At 38.8% G+C, this 20,671-nt stretch overlaps 1 protein-coding gene across 10 annotated transcripts in view; it reads left to right on the top strand.

The window, feature by feature from the left end:
* The window catches only part of SCMH1 (sex comb on midleg homolog 1 (Drosophila)), a 166,284-nt gene that overhangs the window by 58,037 nt on the left and 87,576 nt on the right, over positions 1–20,671 (top strand). For all 10 annotated transcript variants that reach the window (XM_010862680.1, XM_010862681.1, XM_010862682.1 and 7 more), the window contains 2 exons: positions 9,401–9,489; positions 15,203–15,446. In XM_010862680.1, coding sequence (XP_010860982.1) covers positions 9,401–9,489; positions 15,203–15,446 — 333 coding nt within the window. The remainder of the gene's footprint in view (positions 1–9,400; positions 9,490–15,202; positions 15,447–20,671) is intronic.

Consider the following 20,671-nt stretch of genomic DNA (forward strand, 5'->3'; position numbering starts at 1 on the left):
TGCCAACAAAGGTCCGTCTAGTCAAGGCTGTGGTTTTTCCAGTAGTCATGTATGGATGTGAGAGTTGGACTGTGAATAAAGCTGAGCGCCGAAGAATTGATGCTTTTGAAGTGTGGTGTTGGAGAAGACTCTTGAGAGTCCCTTGGACTGCAAGGAGATCCAACCAGTCCATTCTAAAGGAGATCAGTCCTGGGTGTTCTTTGGAAGGACTGATGCTAAAGCTGAAACTCCAGTACTTTGGCCACCTCATGCGAAGAGTTGACTCATTCTAAAAGACTCTGATGCTGGGAGGGATTGAGGGCAGGAGGAAAAGGGGACCACAGAGGATGAGAAGGCTGGATGGCATCACCTACTCGATGGATGTGAGTTTGAGTGAACTCTGGGAGTTGGTGATGGCCAGAGGGGCCTGGCATGCTGCAATTCATGGGGTCGCAAAGAGTCGGACACGACTGAGTGAACTGAACTGAACTGAAACTTGATAAACAGGAACAAATTGAACTCTGTATCAAATGATTACCATAGCCACATTGAAAAAATTCCAACAATCAGAACCCTTACAGTACACCCTCATTGGGACATATTTCAAAGGAAAATTCTGACTTTTTTTAAAAATAATGTTAGTGGTTTCACCATAATAATCTGAAACTATTTTGTGTGTGTTGAAGATAAATGTAATGAGTAAATAAGATACAAAATATGTAATAGGAGAAGATGAAGAACCTTGCAGTGTAGGATTTGAATTGAAGGTATGTTATGAACTCTACTTAAAATAGGTATATAAATCTATAATTATATATATTAAAATATGCATATATATTAACATATAATACATATTCCCTTAGAACATATACATGTTTACATGTGTATATGTATATATTCCAAGATGGTACATGTATACGTGTATGTATGTATATGTCCCAAGCTCTATCTATTGAAAGGCCTAGAAACAATGACTCCTCAGCAGCAATGTGAGGAGTTGATTTCTAAATTTCCAAATTAGTTGATTTCTAAATCCCATTCTCCACTTAAAGGAATCATGGCTCCTTGAAGCAATGGCTGATTTCAAGACTGAGCAACAGGTGAATCTGGAACATCTTATTTTGCCAGGAAACAGTTTCAAAGAATGATGGGTACATATCAAAAGGATATAGGAGCCAGCCTAAAGAGACTTCAACTAACCAAAACTGGAAAAATAAAACCATCAAAAAGAATAATAAAAATTAAAATACAATGTAGTAGCACCGTGGGTCCCTAGTGAAACACTAGAAAAAGAAAGTTGCAGAGAAAGTCCTTTGCAGAATATCAACTAATAAATATTAAAAATGATAGAAAGTTAGCATTTTGTCAGTCACCATTTTAATGAATTCAGGCCAAGACAATCAATGAATGCTAAAAAAAAGCTTATTGGAGAATAGGATATTCACATAGTCCTGAAGTTTTCCCCCACTGATTATCTATTAATTATAAGGGGGGATTACAATAAAGAAATCTGTCAATCATTCCTTAACAAGTGATCAAATTTAGTATCATCATTGATCAGACCAATGAAGTGAGAAGTACTCAACATCACTTGTGTAGTATTTTTGTCAAAACTATTTAGCATGAATGTAATCATAAGGAAACAATCAGAAAGAAATCCAAATTTTGGGACATTCTGTAAAACAGCTCAGACTCTTCAAAAGTAGTAATTTCGTGAAAAACAAAAGGCAACTGAACTATTGTAGATTAAAGGAGACTAAAGAAATATGACAACCAAATACAATATGTAATCCGTGGTGTATTTTAAAATGAAATAGCTATAAAGATTCGGGGACATTTGAGAATACTTTTAATTAAATTTCTTGGATAAGATAATATTGCAGTTTTAAAGGAGAATGTCCTTGTTGTCAGGACACATGTCCTGACATATATAGAGGTGAAGTATCATGATGTCTCTAACTTTCACATAGTTCAGAGGAAAACTGTGGCTAGATGGAAAGCAACTGTGGTGAAGTATTATTTAGTTGTTGAACCAGGTGAAGGGTGCATAATTTGTTCCTGTACTGTTTTTGCTACTTTTCTCTAGGTTTAAAATTTTTCAAAATAAAAAACTTTAAATTATGAATATAATTACATGTATATATGTGTGTGTGTTCATGTTCCCCAGGCCTCCTCTGGACCTCTCCCCAGAGTTCCTGAGTCAGAATCTCTAGGTAATGGGGCTTGGGATTCTGCATGGTAAAATGGCTCTCCCGAGACTCTGACACAGCTGGTTTATATTTGGGAAGCATTGCTCTTGAGACCATTATTCTCTATTAAAATCTTGTGTGGTTTGTGTGTGTGTGTGTGTATAAGTATGTGTGTTCTGTTCAAATAGGAACATTGCATAGTCCTCCAGGTGAAAAGGTAGAATGATTCTCAGATAATGTCAATCTTTTCCTCACATCCCCTTGTTTTAATGGTCCATTCTATACTTAGTCTGAGGTTATTTCTTCTAAACAGGACCGTATGGATCACTAATTCTCAAACATGGCTGCCAGTTAGAACTACCTACGCAGCTCTCAAAAATTTCACTGCCTAGGCCTTCAGTTCAGTTGCTCAGTCATGTCCGACTCTTTGCAACCCCATTAACCACAGCACGCCAGGCCTCCCTGTCCATCACCAACTCCTGCAGTTCACCCAAACCCATGTCCATCCAGTTGGTGATGCAGTTCAACCATCTCATCCTCTGTCGTCCCCTTCTCCTGCCCTCAATCTTTCCCGGCATCAGGGTCTTTTCCAGTGAGTCAGCTCTTTGCTTCAGGTGGCCAAAGTATTGGAGTTTCAGCTCCAACATCAGTCCTTCCAATGAACACCCAGGACTGATCTCCTTTAGGGTGAGGCCTTACCTCATATCAATTAAATCTGAATTTCTGGGGGTAGGATAATGTGTTCTTTAGTGCTCCCCAGGGGATTCCAGTATTCAAGATTGAGAGTCCCTAGTCTATATCAGCAGAGAAGGCAATGGCACCCCACTCCAGTACTCTTGCCTGGAAAATCCCATGGACAGAGGAGCCTGGAAGGCTGTGGTCCATGGGGTCGCTAAGAGTCGGACAGGACTGAGTGACTTCACTTTCACTTTCATGCATTGGAGAAGGAAATGGCAACCCACTCCAGTGTTCTTGCCTGGAGAGTCCCAGGGACGGGGGAGCCTGGTGGGCTGCCGTCTGTGGGGCCGCACAGAGTCAGACACGACTGAAGCGACTTAGTAGCAGCAGTCTATATCAGAGCTGGCCTCTAGTGAGGCCCCTAGTCAATTGTGTCAGGATCTCAGTATAAACTACCTGTTCAGCAAACTTGATCACATACCCTGGTGTGTAGGGGACATTGACTTGAGCTCTTTTATATTCCCAACACTAGTCAGTCTTCTCATATGGTCAGTAACCTCCGGAGTCTGTCAGTGGAAAGGGGGGTTTTAAAAGATGCGCATCTCACTTATGGTTATGGAAATTTGAACTCTATTTCTAGAAATTGATGGAAGGGGTAAAATTTTAGAGAGAAGTAACTTTAATTACAGTATCTTAAATACTTATGTGATAAAGGTAATTTTAAAAATATTCACTGAACTCTCTTCTCTGCAGAAAGGCCCCTGACATTGAATAATGCCAGACCCATCTTTACCTACACTTATCTCAAGACTAGTCACAACCACCCCCAATTAAATAAATCTGTATTAACTTGTGTTTGAGTGTGTATATGAGAGTGGAGTAGCAAAGTGGTGACAGCATCCTGGCAGAACCAAAAGGAATTCTAGCAGTCCTTCCCAAATCCAACCTGGCTGAACATTCACTTCTTACTCAGGGAAGAGAGTTTGTTCAGCGTCTCTCTCCCCCAGCTCTCACTTCTCTCACTCTTGAGGTATAATTTAGGTTTGCTGCTGCTGCTGCTGCTAAGTTGCTTCAGTCATGTCCGACTCTGTGCGACCCCATGGACGGCAGCCCACCAGGCTCCCCCGTCTCTGGGATTCTCCAGGCAAGAACACTGGAGTGGGTTGCCATTTCCTTCTCCAATGCGTGAAAGTGAAGTCACTCAGTCCTGTCCGACCCTTAGCGACCCCATGGACTGCAGTGCACCAGGCTCCTCCGTCCATGGGATTTTCAGGCAAGAGTGCTGGAGTGGGGTGCCGTCGCCTTCTCCTAATTTAGGTTTAGCCCACCCAAACTCAGTTTGGAAGCACTGCTTTAGTTGTGTCATCAGCTGACAAATACAGAAACAGGGAAAGCGAAGTGAGTTGTCCAGGGTTATGAGCGAGTGAGTGGCATGTTTCTCGACATGTATTTGTGTTTGTACATGTATGTAGAGCTCCTCTGGAAGGAGAAAAATGATTTAGGAATCATCTTGAGAGCCATAGAGTCTAATAACTTAGAGGAGCTTTAGACTCTATAACTGTCAAGATGATTCTCAAATCATTTTCTCCTCCCAGAGGAGCTTTACATACATGTACACATGTACATGTGCTTCCTGGTACGAGTGCTGTTCTGTTACCTGCCACCAGAGGGCATGAACTGCGATTAGATTCTAGCCTGAGTATCTACACTCAAGTCCAGAGCTCGCTCAGATCACTGTTTAAACAGACAAACCTTAATTTATTCAGTAGTCCAACAGTCTTGGGAGCATCTGAAAGTTCTTTGGAACTGTTTGTTTATAAATATTTGTAAAAGAAAGCTTAGGTAAGCACAGAACACTCGCAAATGCCTGGGGTTAGAATTGGAGACCTGGCTTTATAATATTACCCCAGCCACTTACTAGTTTAGTTGTGTGGCCAATGGTAAGTTGCTTTACCTTGACTTGTAACCTTCAGTTTCAGGTGCCTGACCTGCCAGATCATTAATAAACTCTGCCACACATGGTTTTTGTGAGGATTAAATGAGATAACATGATAAAGCATTTCCTAGCACCCATTTAATAAGTGGAGATTTTTTTCCTTTGCTTAGTAAAACTTTTATGGAGCTTATATTCTGGTTAGAAAAAACACATTACATGGAAAAAAGAAAATTATCCTTAGCTGATGAAAGCTAAGGATAATAAGGTGCAGAATCTAGGAGGCTATTTGAGGTAGAGTAGTCTAGGAATGCCACTCTGAGGAGGTTAGCAAAGAACTAATACAAGATTTGAGAAAAGGAAAGGGCGTTGGAGGCAGAGGGACACAGCTTGGTGTGCTTGGAAAATAGGAAGACCGGTACTCAAAGGGTAGGGGAGAGAGAGATGAATTATAAGACGCAAGCAAGTTCCAGATCTTGTAAGTTTTGTTAAATACATAAAGACTTTAGATTTATTTTGTGGTATAAGATGTAAGCATAAGAGTGATGTGATCTGATTTATATTTTTAGAAATATAACCATATCATTCTGATTGCTGTGTGGAAGATAGACAGTAGGGAGGCAAAAATAGAAGCAGAGTGGTTAAAAAGCTGTTGTCGTAGGATGGACAGAGCCTGACTGTGGCTTAGATTAGGGCGTTAGTGGGGGAGAAATACAGAATGGCAAGGAATGGTTCAATTTAGGATACATTCGATGTAAGGGCCATCAGTACTTGCTGATTAATTGTATTTGAGAGGCAGTAGAAATGGAAGAACCAAGAGTAACTTCCAGGCTTTTTGGTCTCAGAAAAGTAAAAGTGAAGTCGCTCAGTCGTGTCCAACTCTTTGCGACCCCGTGGGCTGTAGCCTACCAGGCTTCTCCGTCCATGAATTTTCCAGGCAAGAGTACTGGAGTGGGTTGCTATTTCCTTCTCCAGGGGATCTTCCCGACCTGGGGATCAAACCCAGGTCTCCTGCATTGCAGGCAGAAGATGCTTTACATTCTGAGCCACCAGGGAAGCCCCATAAGTTTGGTCTCAGAACCTGGGTTTAAATAACTCGTACTGTTAACCAAGATGAGGTGACTAGAGGAAAGGGGGTTGTAAAATCAAGAGTTTTGTTTTAGACTCACTAATTTTGAGATTTCTTGGCATCTAAGAATTATAGAATAAGGCGGTTGAAAATATGAGCATGAAGCTCAGAACAGAGGTTTGGGTTAGAGATATAAGTTGGCAGTCACCGTTGATGGGAAAGGAGTACAGACCAAAGAAGAGAGAGCCAGTGGCCAGATACTGAGGTGCTCCCACTTCAGAGGTTCAGATTTCTTACCACCTGGCCTGTTTCTTGCATGCCATTGTTTAATTTTAGGAGACCCTCAAATTATTGTTTTTTCCTTTTCCTTCTTGCACAAATGTACAACTCCAACTCTTAGCAAGAGAGATAGCATGGTAGAACTGAATGATTAAATGCTTGAAGACATTAACGTGCTGATTAATAATGAAGGCTCTGAAGACAGAAGAATGCAGTTTAAATCCTGCTCTGCTATTGACTAGCTCAGTCTTTTGTCTATAAGAGTCAAAATAAAAGCCAGCATTTATTTAATACTTATTATATACCAGGTATCTTTTTAAGTGCTTCACATGTGTTTATATTAACTTATTTTAATCCTTAAAACAACCCACTGAAGTAGTTACTAGTCTTATCCCACTTTTTTGTTGAGGAAACTAAAGCCAGTAAGGGACCTTATTATTTCCCAGATATCACATACCAGCTAAGTAGCAGAGCTGAATTTGAATCTAGGCAGCCTGGATCCAAAACCAGTGCTGCTTTTCTCATACCAAATTCACAGAGCTGTAGAAGTGATTAAATGAGATAGCCCGTTTACAAGTACTTAGCACTTGGAGGCTAGCACATAATATGAGCATAATAAATGTTTTTTGTGGGAAGTAGCATGGTATAGTGAAAGAGAACCAGGGGGTTGGGGGATAAAGTACTCAGTAATTGGTTCGGCAGCATTTCTGTTGTGCCCTTATACTCTTGAAGAAGCTTGCTAGGAGGTAGGGAAACATAGTTAATAACATGAGGTTTGGAGTAAGACCCTTATATAGTAGAATCTGTTTCCACCACTTACTACCTGAGATGAACTACTTCCCTTGAGTTTCTCTTTCATCATTTGCAAACTAGGGATAATGATAGTGTACTTCTCATGGTATTATTTGAAATATCCTGAGAGAAGGTACCTGTAAAGTAGTACATGATAAGCATTCAATACATATTAGCTATTATTATAATAAGGGTTTCCAGAATGAGAGGATTTTTTTTTTTTCCTTAGCTCAGGTACCAGGTGAGATAGAAGCCTCTCAGAAACCCACTTCTGAAAAGTTGAATTGGGAATCACATGGTGAGGCATTCTAGTTGTTGAGAACTGAGGGCATGAATCTGAATTTTCTAATTGTGTAGTCACTCCTCCCTATTCCCCCGTTTTACAAAGGTGCAGGGAACATTTCTCTAGAACAGCTGTGCCTTGCTGTGCCTTATTCTTAGGTGTAGTGAACTATTCATGGCAGATCTGCTCTGGGTTTGGCTTGCTCCAACCCTTTCCTGACCTAAGGAGAGTTGTTTTAAATACTCTCATGTCTCTCCATCTTCTGCTCTGAGTTGGCTTTATTCTCAGTTATGTTCTCTAGTTAGCGGTGCCAAATCTACAAACACCCTTACAAATATGATCTCAGAGAAAGAAAAGCTCTTCAACATGCATATCATATCAGAAAACAGTTGAACCAGTTTGGGACATACATAACATACTTTTGGTCTAAAGGGAATGTGATGCTCTTAAATGGCGTTATCTTGGATTCCATAACCAGGTAGGTAGGTAGAGCCCACTGTAGACATCCCCACCAAATCACCTGAAATCAGGGTTTGGAGCGGGGTAGGGGGTGTTTGCAAAAGGTAAAAAGGCTAGGCAGGCAAAAACGGAAGTGGTAGCAGTTTGACAGGAGTGTACAAATTGCTGTCTCCACTGTTGATAAGAATGAGCTATCCCGGGAAGTCTTCTGACCTTGGGAAACCCCATTTAGCCTAGCCAGCTTTGAGACTAAGCATTTAGATCATGTGGGGTAGTACCTCTTTTCTTATTTCCATTTTTTTCTCTCTTCTCACACCCCCCTTTAATTTAATTATAGCTCTTAATTAACACTTAATCCCAAAGCTGCTTCTTCCTTTCCATCTCCCATGCACATTGATAGTTTAGCATAGTGGGTAAGAGCATGGGCTCGGCAGTCAGATTGCCTGGGTTTCAGTCCTTTCTTTGCCATTTGTTCACTTTGAAATTTAAGCAGTTTACTTTATACCTCTCTTCTCATCTATAAAATGAAGATAATTTCTACCTCACTAGTTGTCTTGAGGATTAAATTAGATAACCAGTAGAAAGTGCCCAGCACAGTATCTGGCTCACAGTGAAGTACACAGTAATCAGATATTGTTGTTGCTGTTTCCAGCTGTGCAGCTGTGGTTCAGCCTGTCTGTCCTTTGTCAGGAACAGGAGAGCTGAGGTTGACTGGGAGACTATCAAAAGGCACTAGATTTTGGTATCTCAAGTAGAAGGTTGAAGCCAAATTGAAGAGAGCACTTGGAGCTCTAATTGGAAAATATGATAATGATCTTATTTTTACAATTTATTAATTAAATAGTATATTCTTGACTTGTCGTTACTCAGTCACTAAGTCATGTCCAACTGTTTGCAACCCTATGGACTATAGCACACCAGGCTCCTTTGTTCTCCATTGTCATCCAGAGTTTGCTAAAATTCATGTCCATTTAGTCGGTGATGCTATCTAACCATCTCGTCCTCTGCTTTCCCTTTCTCCTTTTGCCTTCAGTCTTTCCCAACATCAGGATCTTTTCCAATGACTTGTCATTGAGGAATGACAATGGACAATTAACCTCTCTAGGCTTCCTTTGACTCTTTTGGAAAATGAATATTTTTTAATAAAATGACCCCTTTCATCTTCCTCATGAAGCCTGATCCTTCGTTAAGTAAAAATGAATATCCAAAAGTTTTTTGTATTCTGTATATGTGTGAGAGAGGGGAAAAGAGAAAGTGAGAGAGTGAAAGCGTATTTATATTGAGATAAACTAAAAAGTTTTACTTGTATATTGGATTTATCAGACATATTTGGTTTCTTAAGAGATTATTATATCCCCTTTCACACTAGACTGTCTAGATCATTTCTAAGTATTTGTTATTCCTATCACACATCTATTTTGGATTTTTCAAGGAAACTTTTCAGGCATTATGATGTACATTCTATAATACTTGTCTTGGTGTCAGAAAACTTGGTTGGGGACTTTACTACTACCTTTGCAATATTACCTTGAGCAAGTTACATTCCCTCTTACGTGCCTCATTTTCTCATCTGTCTAATGAGGCATTTTCTCTGCTTAACCTTTAAGTCCTTTCCTAACAGTCTGTAACTATCACAGCATAGGTTGTGGCAGGAGTAGCTGGATTCCCAAGGGAAAACTTGGTATCGCAATTCCCTTTGAGATGTATTTTTTATCTGTTGCCCGTTATGTTTGCTGCAGGATTTCGGCTGAATGCTTCCTCTTGGCCCATGTTCCTTTTGAAGACGCTAAATGGAGCAGAGATGGCTCCCATCAGGATTTTCCACAAGGTACGGTATTCCTCAGCTATCACCAGCTCCAAATTACTTAAGGTCAAATGTGTACATCCTTTCAATTACCGAGCCTCTGATGTCTGTATTATATTTATGGCCTGAGGATGCGTTTTCAGAAACTAGTTCAGCAGAAGGATTTTTAAAGTGCCTTATGAAGCAGCAATTATCCCCAGAGAAATACTAGATTGTAAGGTAGGATTTCTGGGTTTGGGGATTTCTTATTTCTCTTCTAATAACAAGTTTTGACCTCATCTGTAATGTGGATTTCTGTCTACCTCACAGGGTTATTAAGAAATTAAACATTTTTTGTTAGTAAAACATATAAAATGTAATATAAATCTAAAGGCTATTCTTATGGAATTCCATAATGTCCATCTTCTAAACAGAGAGGAAGGAATGAGAGTATTTTTTAAGTGCCTGCAGTATGTTTGGGTTTTATATACACTGTCTCATGTAATACCCACAGTTAACTTTATGAAGCAAGAATTATTATTTTGCTTTAGTAGTTAAGGAAACAAAACACTCAAATAAGGAGCTTGCCCCAGATCACATGACTGACTAGTAAGTGGTAGAACAGGAATTAAAAACCTGTATTTGTTTTTCCTGGTTTTTCAAGGGAAAAGGCAGTCAGTCTCCTCTCAGTTGATCTTTCATGAGGTTGCAGTTACTATAAAGGAGACTGAATTAGCACTACTTGTGCTGCCATTTGGGCTTTTCAGGTGGCACTGTGGTAAAGAACCCTCCTGCCAATGCAGGAGATGTAAGAGATCTAGATTCGATCCCTGGGTTGGGAAGATCCCCTGGAGAAGGAAATGGCAGCCCACTCCAGTATTCTTCCCTGGAGAATCCCATAGACAGAAGCCTGGCAGGCTACAGTCCTTGGGGTTGCAAAGAGTCAGATGTGACTGAAGCGACTTAGCATAACATGATGCCATTTAAGTCTAAAACCTGAGAGCACCATGGTTCCCAGAATACAGTATACTGGGCAATTTGAAATCCTTCCACTGGAGAGTACCTCAAAATGGTGGGAGGTAGGGGCCAACAAGTATTCTTTTAAATGCTTTACTGATCTTACTAGGAATTAAGAGAATTCTCCAAGGCCAAAATGAAGAAGGAAAACCAGAGTGTTAGGTATACTGAACGTGCTGATGCCTTAACGGGCTTTACCAGTCTTACTTTTTAAGGACCTTGTCTTTTAACAACTAGAGTTAGATAGAAGTTGAAGCCTTGGGCCCATGCAAGGCAGAAAATGGACCTGGGACAGCCACATGAAAAAACAAATGGATCCCTCAAATGTTTACTCCTCAGTGAAAAGACGAGGAAGAGTCTCTGCCTGGGCCGTGGGTAGGGGAACTGAGTCATTCTTCTGATAAAAGCTTTCCCCCATGGAAATCCAAGGTTCAGATATAGTGTCCGTGTTGTCTCAGAACTCCAAAATTGTAGAGGGATATTTCTGAGTGCCTGGCAGAAGGAAACCCAAAACCTCTCTAGAGGGTTTGGTTGTTTTCAACCCAGATGTCATAGAAGTCCCAAAAGTGAAGTACCATTGAAAATCAGTTCAGTTCAGTTCATAATCACAGAGCCCTCAAAACTCTCAAAGCAAATCCTTCATGATGAAACATCAGTAGACACAACAAACAGTAAGACTGTAACCTCAAGGAGTTTCAGATAATAGAAACATCAGATAGAAATTTTAAATAAAGTATTTGAAAATGATTAAAGAATAAAAAGGAATTTTAAAATGAGAAAAGTACAAACCTCTATTTTTTAAAGACAGAGTTTAAAAAAGCAAATTGAATATCTAAAATGAAACCATTTAAATTTAAAAATCTTTTAAAAATTAAAAATAAAATAAAAATCTTAGATAGGTGATTAGGCAACTTAGACCTAGATAAGAATTAACTTTAAGACATGTGTGAGGAATTTCTTCAGAGTGCAATACAGAGAGATGAAGAGATGGAAAATATTAAAGAGAAAAGATAAAGATAATAATATTAGAAGGTCCGATACATGCTGAACATGAATTCCAGAATAAAAAAGAGTCAATATTTGAAAAGATAATGACAGAATTTTCCAGAATGTGTGATAAACACAAATGTATACTTTAAAACATTGTGGAATAACTGAAGTCAAAAAATCTGAGCAAATAATCACACAGAATACAGTCATCCTCAGTATCTATGGGGGACTGGTTACAGGAACCCCTGAATACAAAGATCCACACACACTCAACTCTCTTATATAAAATGGTGTAGTACAGCAAGCTCTCCATATCTGCAACTTTCACAATGCAGACTGAACCTTCAAAGGCACTGCAGTTAGGCTGACAACACATTTCTTGACAGCAGTAGTACAAGGCAAAAGATAATAGAATAATACTTTAAAAGAATTAAGAAAAAAATAGTTGTCCACCTAGAATTTTATATCTAATTCTACTGTTATTTCAGAATGAATGCAAAATCAAGACATTTTCAGCAAACTAATATAAATATATTCACTGAAAGAACAATTGAAGAGTATGTTTCAAGAAGAAGATAATTGAACCTGGAAAGTAAGAATGAGATGTAAAATGTAGTGCTAGGGAAAGATAGGTTAGCATGTGAGTATAACTAAACAATCATTGCCTGTAACTGTATAAACCAGTTATAGTAGCAAAAGTGATCAGTTGGCAGTATAACAGTGTGGAACTAAATTATCCAACACCTGTTAACTCAGGAGTAATTTAAATATTCAGAGGTCCTAGTGTTGTTTAATTAAGGATGAATTTTAGACTTAATTATGTCAGCTGTACAGTTATGATCTGAAGGGGATCCACCAAAAGATTAAATATAGAATGATTAACATCTGAATCAATGGAAAGGGGAAAAGGGAAGAAAATTCAGTTGATTGTTAAGGAGAAAAAAGAAGTTAAAGGTACAACTTGAGAAATCAAGTTAAATAGAAATGATATTTAGAAATGATAATTATAATAAATTTAATACATCAGTTATGAGAAATTAAACTCATCAGTTTAGTCAGACATAGATCAGATTGTTTTTAAATCTTGCTGCATGCTGTTTATAAGAGACATTGCTGTAATATGACACAAAGGTGTTAAAAATAAAAGAATATAAAACATATACCAGGCAAACCTTTATCAAAATAAAGCTGGTGTTAATTGTACCAAAATTAGACAAAAAAGACTTTGGTGCTAAAAAGCGTTAAAGAAGTTACTATCTAATTATTTTTAAAAAAAAATAGATCACTATGAAGATAAAAGTTGTACATTCTCCTAAAAAACATAGCCTCAAAATAGATAAAGCAAAATTTGACAGAATTACATGGAAAAAATTACATAGAAAATCCACACTCGTTAGAGGATATTTTAATACACATCTCTCAATAATTGATAAATCAAATAGGCAAGACAAAAAAGTATCAGTCAGCATAAGCTAATCAGTTATAAATCAATTCAGTTCAGTTCAGTTGCTCAATCGTATCCGACTCTTTGGGACCTCAATGGACTGCAGCACACCAGGCCTCCCATCACCGACTCCCGGAGTTTACTCAAACTCATGTCCATTGAGCTGGTGATGCCACCCAACCATCTCATCCTCTGTCGTCCCCTTCTCCTCCTGCCTTCAATTTTTCCCAGCATCAGGGTCTTTTCAAATGAGTCAGTTCTCATCAGGACGCCAAAGTATTGGAGTTTCAGCTTCAGCATCAGTCCTTCCAGTGAATATTTAGGACTGATTTCCTTGAGGATGGACTGGTTGGATCTCTTTGCTGTCCAAGGGACTCTCAAGAGTCTTCTCCAACACCACAGTTCAAAAGCATCAATTCTTCATCAATTCTAAATCAGTTTTAAAAAATAAAGTCATTCCTATTTAACAAGTGATTTGAAAATGAAATTTTTGAAGATACTCTTTAAGATAGCAATAGGTTACAGTATGGCTAGAAAAATGTTAGTAAAATATCAGATATTTACAAGGAACTTTTAAACTTATACTGAAGATGAAATCTCCATTAAAGAATACTTAACATATGGAAAATACTATGTTCATGGAAGGAAAGGCTCAATATCATACATAAAAAGTTATTTTTTCCCAAATTATAAATTCACTGGGATTCCAATCAAAATACAAATAGAATTTTCCTGTGGAACTTGAAGATCAGATCAGTCACTCAGTCGTGTCCGACTCTTTGCAACCCCATGAATTGCAGCACGCCAGGCCTCCCTGTCCATCACCAACTCCCGGAGTTCACCCAAACCCACGTCCATCGAGTTGGTGATGCCATCCAGCCATCTCATCCTCTGTTGTCCCCTTCTCCTCCTGCCCCCAATCTCTCCCAGCATCAGGGTCTTTTCCAATGAATCAGCTCTTCACATGAGGTGGCCAAAGTACTAGAGTTTCAGCTTTAGCATCATTCCTTCCAAAGAAATCTCAGGGCTGATCTCCTTTAGAATGGACTGGTTGGATCTCCATGACCACAGGAAAAACCATAGCCTTGACTAGATGGACCTTTGTTGGCAAAGTAATGTCTCTGCTTTTGAATATGCTATCTAGGTTGGTCATAACTTTCCTTCCAAGGAGTAAGCGTCTTTTAATTTCATGGCTGCAGTCACCATCTGCAGTGATTTTGGAGCCCCAAAAAATAAAGTCTGACACTGTTTCCCCATCTATTTCGTATGAAAGATCGAGGAGAAAGAATAGCCAAAACAATAGTGAACAATAACAAAGTAGGGGGACTTTTTCTTCCAGATACCCATTTAATAAGACTGTGTTATTGGTACAGGATCAGACAGTAAGACAAAGGGTAACAGAGTATACAACAGCTTTTGGGAACTCTATGCAACTGCATTGCAAATCAGCACCCCAAAACTAGCTACACTACTGGAGAGAGTTCACAGTTTTACAGCTGTTTTGGAGGGCAGTTTAACAATATTTAATAAAGTGGAAGATGAATTCTTCAGGCAAGAATACTAGAGTGGGTAGCCATTCCCTTCTCCAGGGGATCTTCCCAACCCAGGGATTGAACCTGGGTCTCCTGGATCGTAGGCAGATTCTCTACCATCTGAGCCATCAGGGAAGCCCATATATCCATCCTATAACCCAACAATTCTACTCTTAGGTATACATACTGAAAAAAATCGTCCCACATATGAAAAAAGAAACAACTGTAAGAATGGCTGTGAAAACTCTTTTGAAATAGTAAACAATTCAAAACAATATTGCATGTCTGTCAAAAGAGAGGAAATAAATTGTGATATAATGGAGTACTATTAGCAGTTAAACTAGAGCTAAATTTACATCATGGGTACATTTCAAAAACATAGTGTTGAACAAAAAAAGCAAGTTGTAGAATGATATGTTCACTATAATACTATTTATATAAAATTTTAAAGTGTGCAAATTACATATATATACACACACACACACAAATAGTAAAGTATAAAAATACTCATGGAGAAGGGCACAAAGGAGGATTCAGCCTTGTCTGTTACCTTTTATTTCTTGAAAAAAAAAAAAGACCTGAAACAAAGATGTCAAAATATTAGAATTAACAAAGTAATACTTTGGTATACTTTGAAGTTCATTTAAAGGAAAGTCTAAAGTTCCATTGTAAATCTTATATAGCACTTTCTAATCATCCAAATGAAGTACCAGTTTCTTGGCATACATAGCCTCTCTCTTTGTGTCTAGGTCTATATCTCTTGTCTCTCATCTAGGAACCACCGTCACCTTCTCACAACTTCTTCAAAATGGGAATGAAGCTAGAAGCTGTGGACAGGAAGAACCCTCATTTCATTTGCCCAGCCACTATTGGGGAAGTGCGGGGCTCAGAGGTGCTTGTCACTTTCGATGGGTGGCGAGGGGCCTTTGACTACTGGTGCCGCTTCGACTCCCGTGACATCTTCCCTGTGGGCTGGTGTTCCTTGACTGGAGACAACCTGCAGCCACCTGGCACTAAAGGTAAAGGCTTGTAAAGTCGGAACCCAAGTTGCTAAGGGAGCTTACCTAGATCTCCCATGGTCAGCATACCTTCACCAGTAAACCTCACTCACAAGCAAAGGAGGATCAGGGGCCAGCAACTAGGGTAAAAAACCAACATCTAGTCAAGAGTAGTCAGAAACAGAAAGAATTTAAACATCACTTGAGGATAGATATGGAGTTTGGCATAAAGTACAATTTCCTTGCTCAGATAGCTTGGTTTATTCTCAGGCAACTAGCTTCTCATCTCTCTTACTCTTATTCCTGGACTGTTCCAGAGTTTGAATAGTATCATTCTTGAGGTGTACATCCCAACTTTGTATTTCAGCTGGAGTAACATTATATTACATAAAAATACTTAACCAGCTCTGTAGTTTAGTGGAAAAACCATGGGCTTAGATGTTAGGTAGACTTAGATTTGAAGTCCATCTCTGCCTTTTCCCAGCTGTGTGGCTTTTTGGTCAGTTAGTTGACCTCTCTAAACCTCAAAATTCCTCATCTGTAAAAGAATACCTACTTTATAAATGAGATTACCTGGGCAAAATGTTTACATAATGTCTAGCAAACACCAAATGCTAAACAAGTGTTTTTATTGTATTACTGCTGCTGTTTTTCTATATTAACATAATTATTAGTATTTATTATAATTACTATGTAATATGCTATATTATTATAATACTCTTATTATTAAAATAACTGCTACTAATGGGCAAATATACATAAAATACTAGAATAGTACCACAGAGTAGTTAACAGTCAATATTTCTGATGATCGTGATGTTGGAGAACATCCAGGATAAAGTTTGAGGTAGCTCTTAATAAAGAGTAAGAAATAAGTAAGAGTAATAAAAATAAATAGTAAGAATCTCATTCCTAAAAGTACTGGTAAATCTGAGAGAATAGAAAGTCACCCTTCCTGTTGTCTGTGGGTTTCATTTCTAAACCTCTATCAGATTCATTCATTCAATTAGCCAAATATTTCTGTAGTACCTAATTGTGAGCCAAACTGAGGATACAGTAGCTACAAAGATGAAAAGCATTCATCAAGTGCCCTCATGACACTTTAATTTTAGAGGGATGAGATAGTCAATATACATTTAAATCAAGAAATAAACAAGATGATTTCAGATAAACAATTTTTCCTAAGGAAATAAAGTATAATAAAATAGTAACTGTGAAAGGATTTGTGTAACAGCTTTATTGAATATAATTGAAGTAAAATAAGTTGCACATATTTAAAGTATACAGTTCGAAAAGTTTTGACATATATATATATATATATATATATATATATATCTCTCCATGAAACCATTACCTTAATCAAGATAATGAACATATCCATCATCCCCAAAAGTTCACTGTTCCTTTTTGTGGAGAGGGAGCTTTTCAGATACACTTTCTTTTTAGGAAAAATTGTCCAAAAAGATGATTGATATTTTAATTTGATGACAAAAAGAAGCCATGCAAGGAAAGAGAATTCCAAGCAGGCAGATGTGACATACTTACAATGGTATTGAGACATGAATGAGTTTATTATGTTTCAAGGGCAGAAAGAATACTGCTCTGACTACAGTGGACCGTGGGAGGGGGAAAGTGGCACAATCATGTAGGACCTTATAAGCCAGAGTGAGAATTTGGATTTTATTCTAAACATAATGGGGAATTAGCAGAAGGAGTAACAAAATCTGATTTACTTAAAAAAAAAAAAATCACTTGCACTTGTGTCCAAGAATACAAAAGAGCATGTATGACTCAACAATAAAAAAGATAAATAACCCAGTTGAGAAGATGAGCAAAGAACTTAAACATTTCTCCTAAGGAAATATACAAAAGGTCAGTAAGCACTTGGAAAGATGCTCAACATCAGTAGTCATTCAGTTCACTTCAGTTCAGTTCAGTCATTCAGTCGTGTCCAGCTCTTTGCAACCCCAGGAATCACAGCACACCAGGCCTCCCTGTCCATCACCAACTCCCGGAGTTCACCCAAACCCACGTCCATCGAGTTGGTGATGCCATCCAGCCATCTCATCCTCTGTTGTCCCCTTTTTCTCCTGCCCCCAATCCCTCCCAGCATCAGAGTCTTTTCCAGTGAGTCAACTCTTCGCATGAGGTGGCCAAAGTACTGGAGTTTCAACTTTAGCATCATTCCTTCCAAAGAAATCCCAGGGCTGATCTCCTTTAGAATGGACTGGTTGGATCTCCTTGCAGTCCATGGGACTCTCAAGAGTCTTCTTCAACACCACAGTTCAAAAGCATCAATTCTTGGGCACTCAGCCTTCTTCACAGTCCAACTCTCACATCCATACATGACCACTGGAAAAACCATAGCCTTGACTAGACGGACCTTTAGGAAATGCAAATCCAAGCCACATGGGTATAGATATAATCTAAAGACAGACAGTAATAAGTGTTGGTGAGAATGTAGAGAAATTGGAACTCTCATATGTTTCTGGTGAGATTCTAAACTGCTGCAGCCACTTTGAAAACAGTTTGGAAGTTTCTCAAAACGTTAAACATAGAGTTATCCGTGACCTAGCACGTCTGCTTGTAGGTACATACCCAAGAGAATGGAAATCATATGTCCACACAAAAATGTAACTTTAACTTCATGGCAGCATTATTCATAATGACCAAAAAATTGAAATAGCCCAACTGTCCATCTGATGACAAGATGAACACAATGTGTTATATTCACATGAAATAAATTATTTATTTATTGGCAATAAAAAAAAGAATGAAGTACTGGTTTCTGCTACAACATAAAATGTACCTTAAAAACGTTATGCTAAGTGAAAAAGCCAATCACTAAAGACCACACGTTGTATAATTGCAGTTATATGAAATGTCCAGAATAGGCAAAACCGAGAGACAAAATAGTGGTTTATGGGGTCGCAAAGAGTCGGACACGACTGAGCGACTGATCTGATCTGAGGGGCTTTGGAAGAAGAGGAAATGGAAAGTGACTGCTAATGGGGATTTCTTTTAGGGATGATGAATATGTTCTAAAGTCAGGGATGATAGTCCCACAACTCTGAGTTTGCTAAAAACAATGAATTATGCACTTTAAAAGGTGAATTTTATGGTATGTAAAGTACACATCAATAAAGCTGTTATTTAAGACCTCATTTGGGCTGGTTGATAGAAAATGGGTTGTATCATGGTGACTGTGGACAAGGAAAATATAGGGTTGCTTGGATTAGGTTAGTGGCACTGAGTGGAGAGAACTTGAGATGGCGGCAGCATGGACGAGAGAAGACAGACTTTCTGCCTTGGAAAAGTGCTACTCCTCTAAATGCTCCAAGAAACAAATGTGGGGTCAGTGTGAGACATCCATTGCCCTCCCTCTACGGAGTCTATGAGATAATATCTCTGTGGAAATAGCAGGAAAAGGAGTGTCTTGAGAGCAACAGTGGAGTCATTTTTGCTTACTTAAGACTAAAACAGGATAAGCCTTGGTGCTCCCAGCCAAATTTAGTTAGTAGGCTGAGTTTCTTACTTCCTTGGTTAGAGTAACTCTGCTATTTTGACTGGTAAGTCTCCTAGAGCAATTGGGCGATTCTCAAAAGCCAGAGGAGCAGGAGAGTCTTCTGGACTCACATTTTTTTTCTGACTGCACATCATGCTGATAAGAAATATGGCACACCGTGTGGCTGATGATTCCAGAGTGTTTGCTGGCTCTTTTCCTTCCCTTCTGTGTGTCTCTGGGGATTTTAGATTTTTAATAGATGACCAGAAGGACCAGCTCAGAAGGTAGGAGGTTATTCCAGTTGGCATTTCCAGATAAGGACCTTCAGTCCTTATCCCAGCAGCTGGATTGTTTACTCCAACAACTCTCTCCTCCCCCACCTCATACCCTCAGTTAATTTTATAATGCAGCTTTTAGTAATAGCAGAACTTGGGCCATTCAGTGTCCTGGCTGAGAAACAAGTGATACAACTTGGAAAAAATGTGATTACTCAATTCATTTCACAAAACAAGATGTTCTCTATGTGTAAGCCTGTTCTCTTTCTAATCATCCTATCTCCTCTTTCTTTTCTACCTTCTCGTCATCAGTGTGCAAATGTTAAAAAATTCAGGTACTATACAATTGTTTCTTGCCCACAGTGAGCAGGAAAAATACCGATATTCGTTTAATGTTCTTTTACACACATTATTTCTTTGTATCTTTTGCTAACTTTGAACTTGGTGTTACAGTCAGATACATTCTATTTATAAGAAAAGCAAAGTTCAAAGGATTAAGTGACTTAGTTCTGTTGATCTCTGAGTCTAGAGGGCGAAGCCATGGAGATTTTTAGTAAGGTCCGCTATCAAGGCCATCACTTTAGCCATATCATCTTCACAGTCTTCCCCTGTACTCTCCCATTCTCCTTTGGGCTCTCTTCAAAACTTCATTTGAGACCTTGGGTTTTGGCATAAGCAGTGTAGTGTAACATCAGAGAATTGAACGGAAGTCTAGTCCCAGCTGGACACAAATTTGTTTTGTCTTGGAGCAAGTCATTCCTAAAGCAAGAGATTGAACTAGGTGATCCTTGAGCATCCTGTGCCCCTGTGTACTGTGCAGGCTCCTGGCCTTGACAGAGAGTAAAAGATGACTTCTTTGACTATCTTCTACTTGATCCCAGATGCTCATCTCACCCCTGCCTACCTCTGTACCCCAGCCACACAGGGCTCTGCCTCTCTAAGGGGATCCTTCATGCTAGCTGTTTCTCCTTTGCAAAGCCAGTAGTAAACCTTTTTAGGTCCTAAACTCCTGGGCCAAGCCACTTCTGATGGGCTTCAAATGCTAAGCTTGCAGCTAATCCAGGGTACTGGTTATAAAAAGCAGAAGCTTTTTTTTTTTTTTTCAGCTGATCACTCTTTTTGTATCTGACTTAGAAGAAAACAGAGGTAAACTTTACTTTTTAAAATTAAAAAACCAAATAAAGAGCTCAGTCCACTTGGTGTGACTATAATGTTAATTAGGCACTTAATAATCTAATTAACTCCCCTCCTTTGTTCTGACTGCAGGTGGGCAAGACAGTTTCAGATTATAGCTTAGCTTCCTATATAATGGGATCCCAGCTACTTCATGTTTATATTTTTATTATATATTTTATTGTATATTATTATTCTGGACTGTACACCCGTCTCTTGTGCTTCATACAGTGTAAGCTTGGTCTGGCTGCTCTCTCTGCTGATGCAGATATGCGGGTCCAATAAAAGTGTGG

The sequence above is a fragment of the Bison bison genome, unplaced genomic scaffold (assembly GCF_000754665.1).
Source record: "Bison bison bison isolate TAMUID 2011002044 unplaced genomic scaffold, Bison_UMD1.0 scf7180017864484, whole genome shotgun sequence".
Classification (NCBI taxonomy): Eukaryota; Metazoa; Chordata; class Mammalia; order Artiodactyla; family Bovidae; genus Bison; species Bison bison.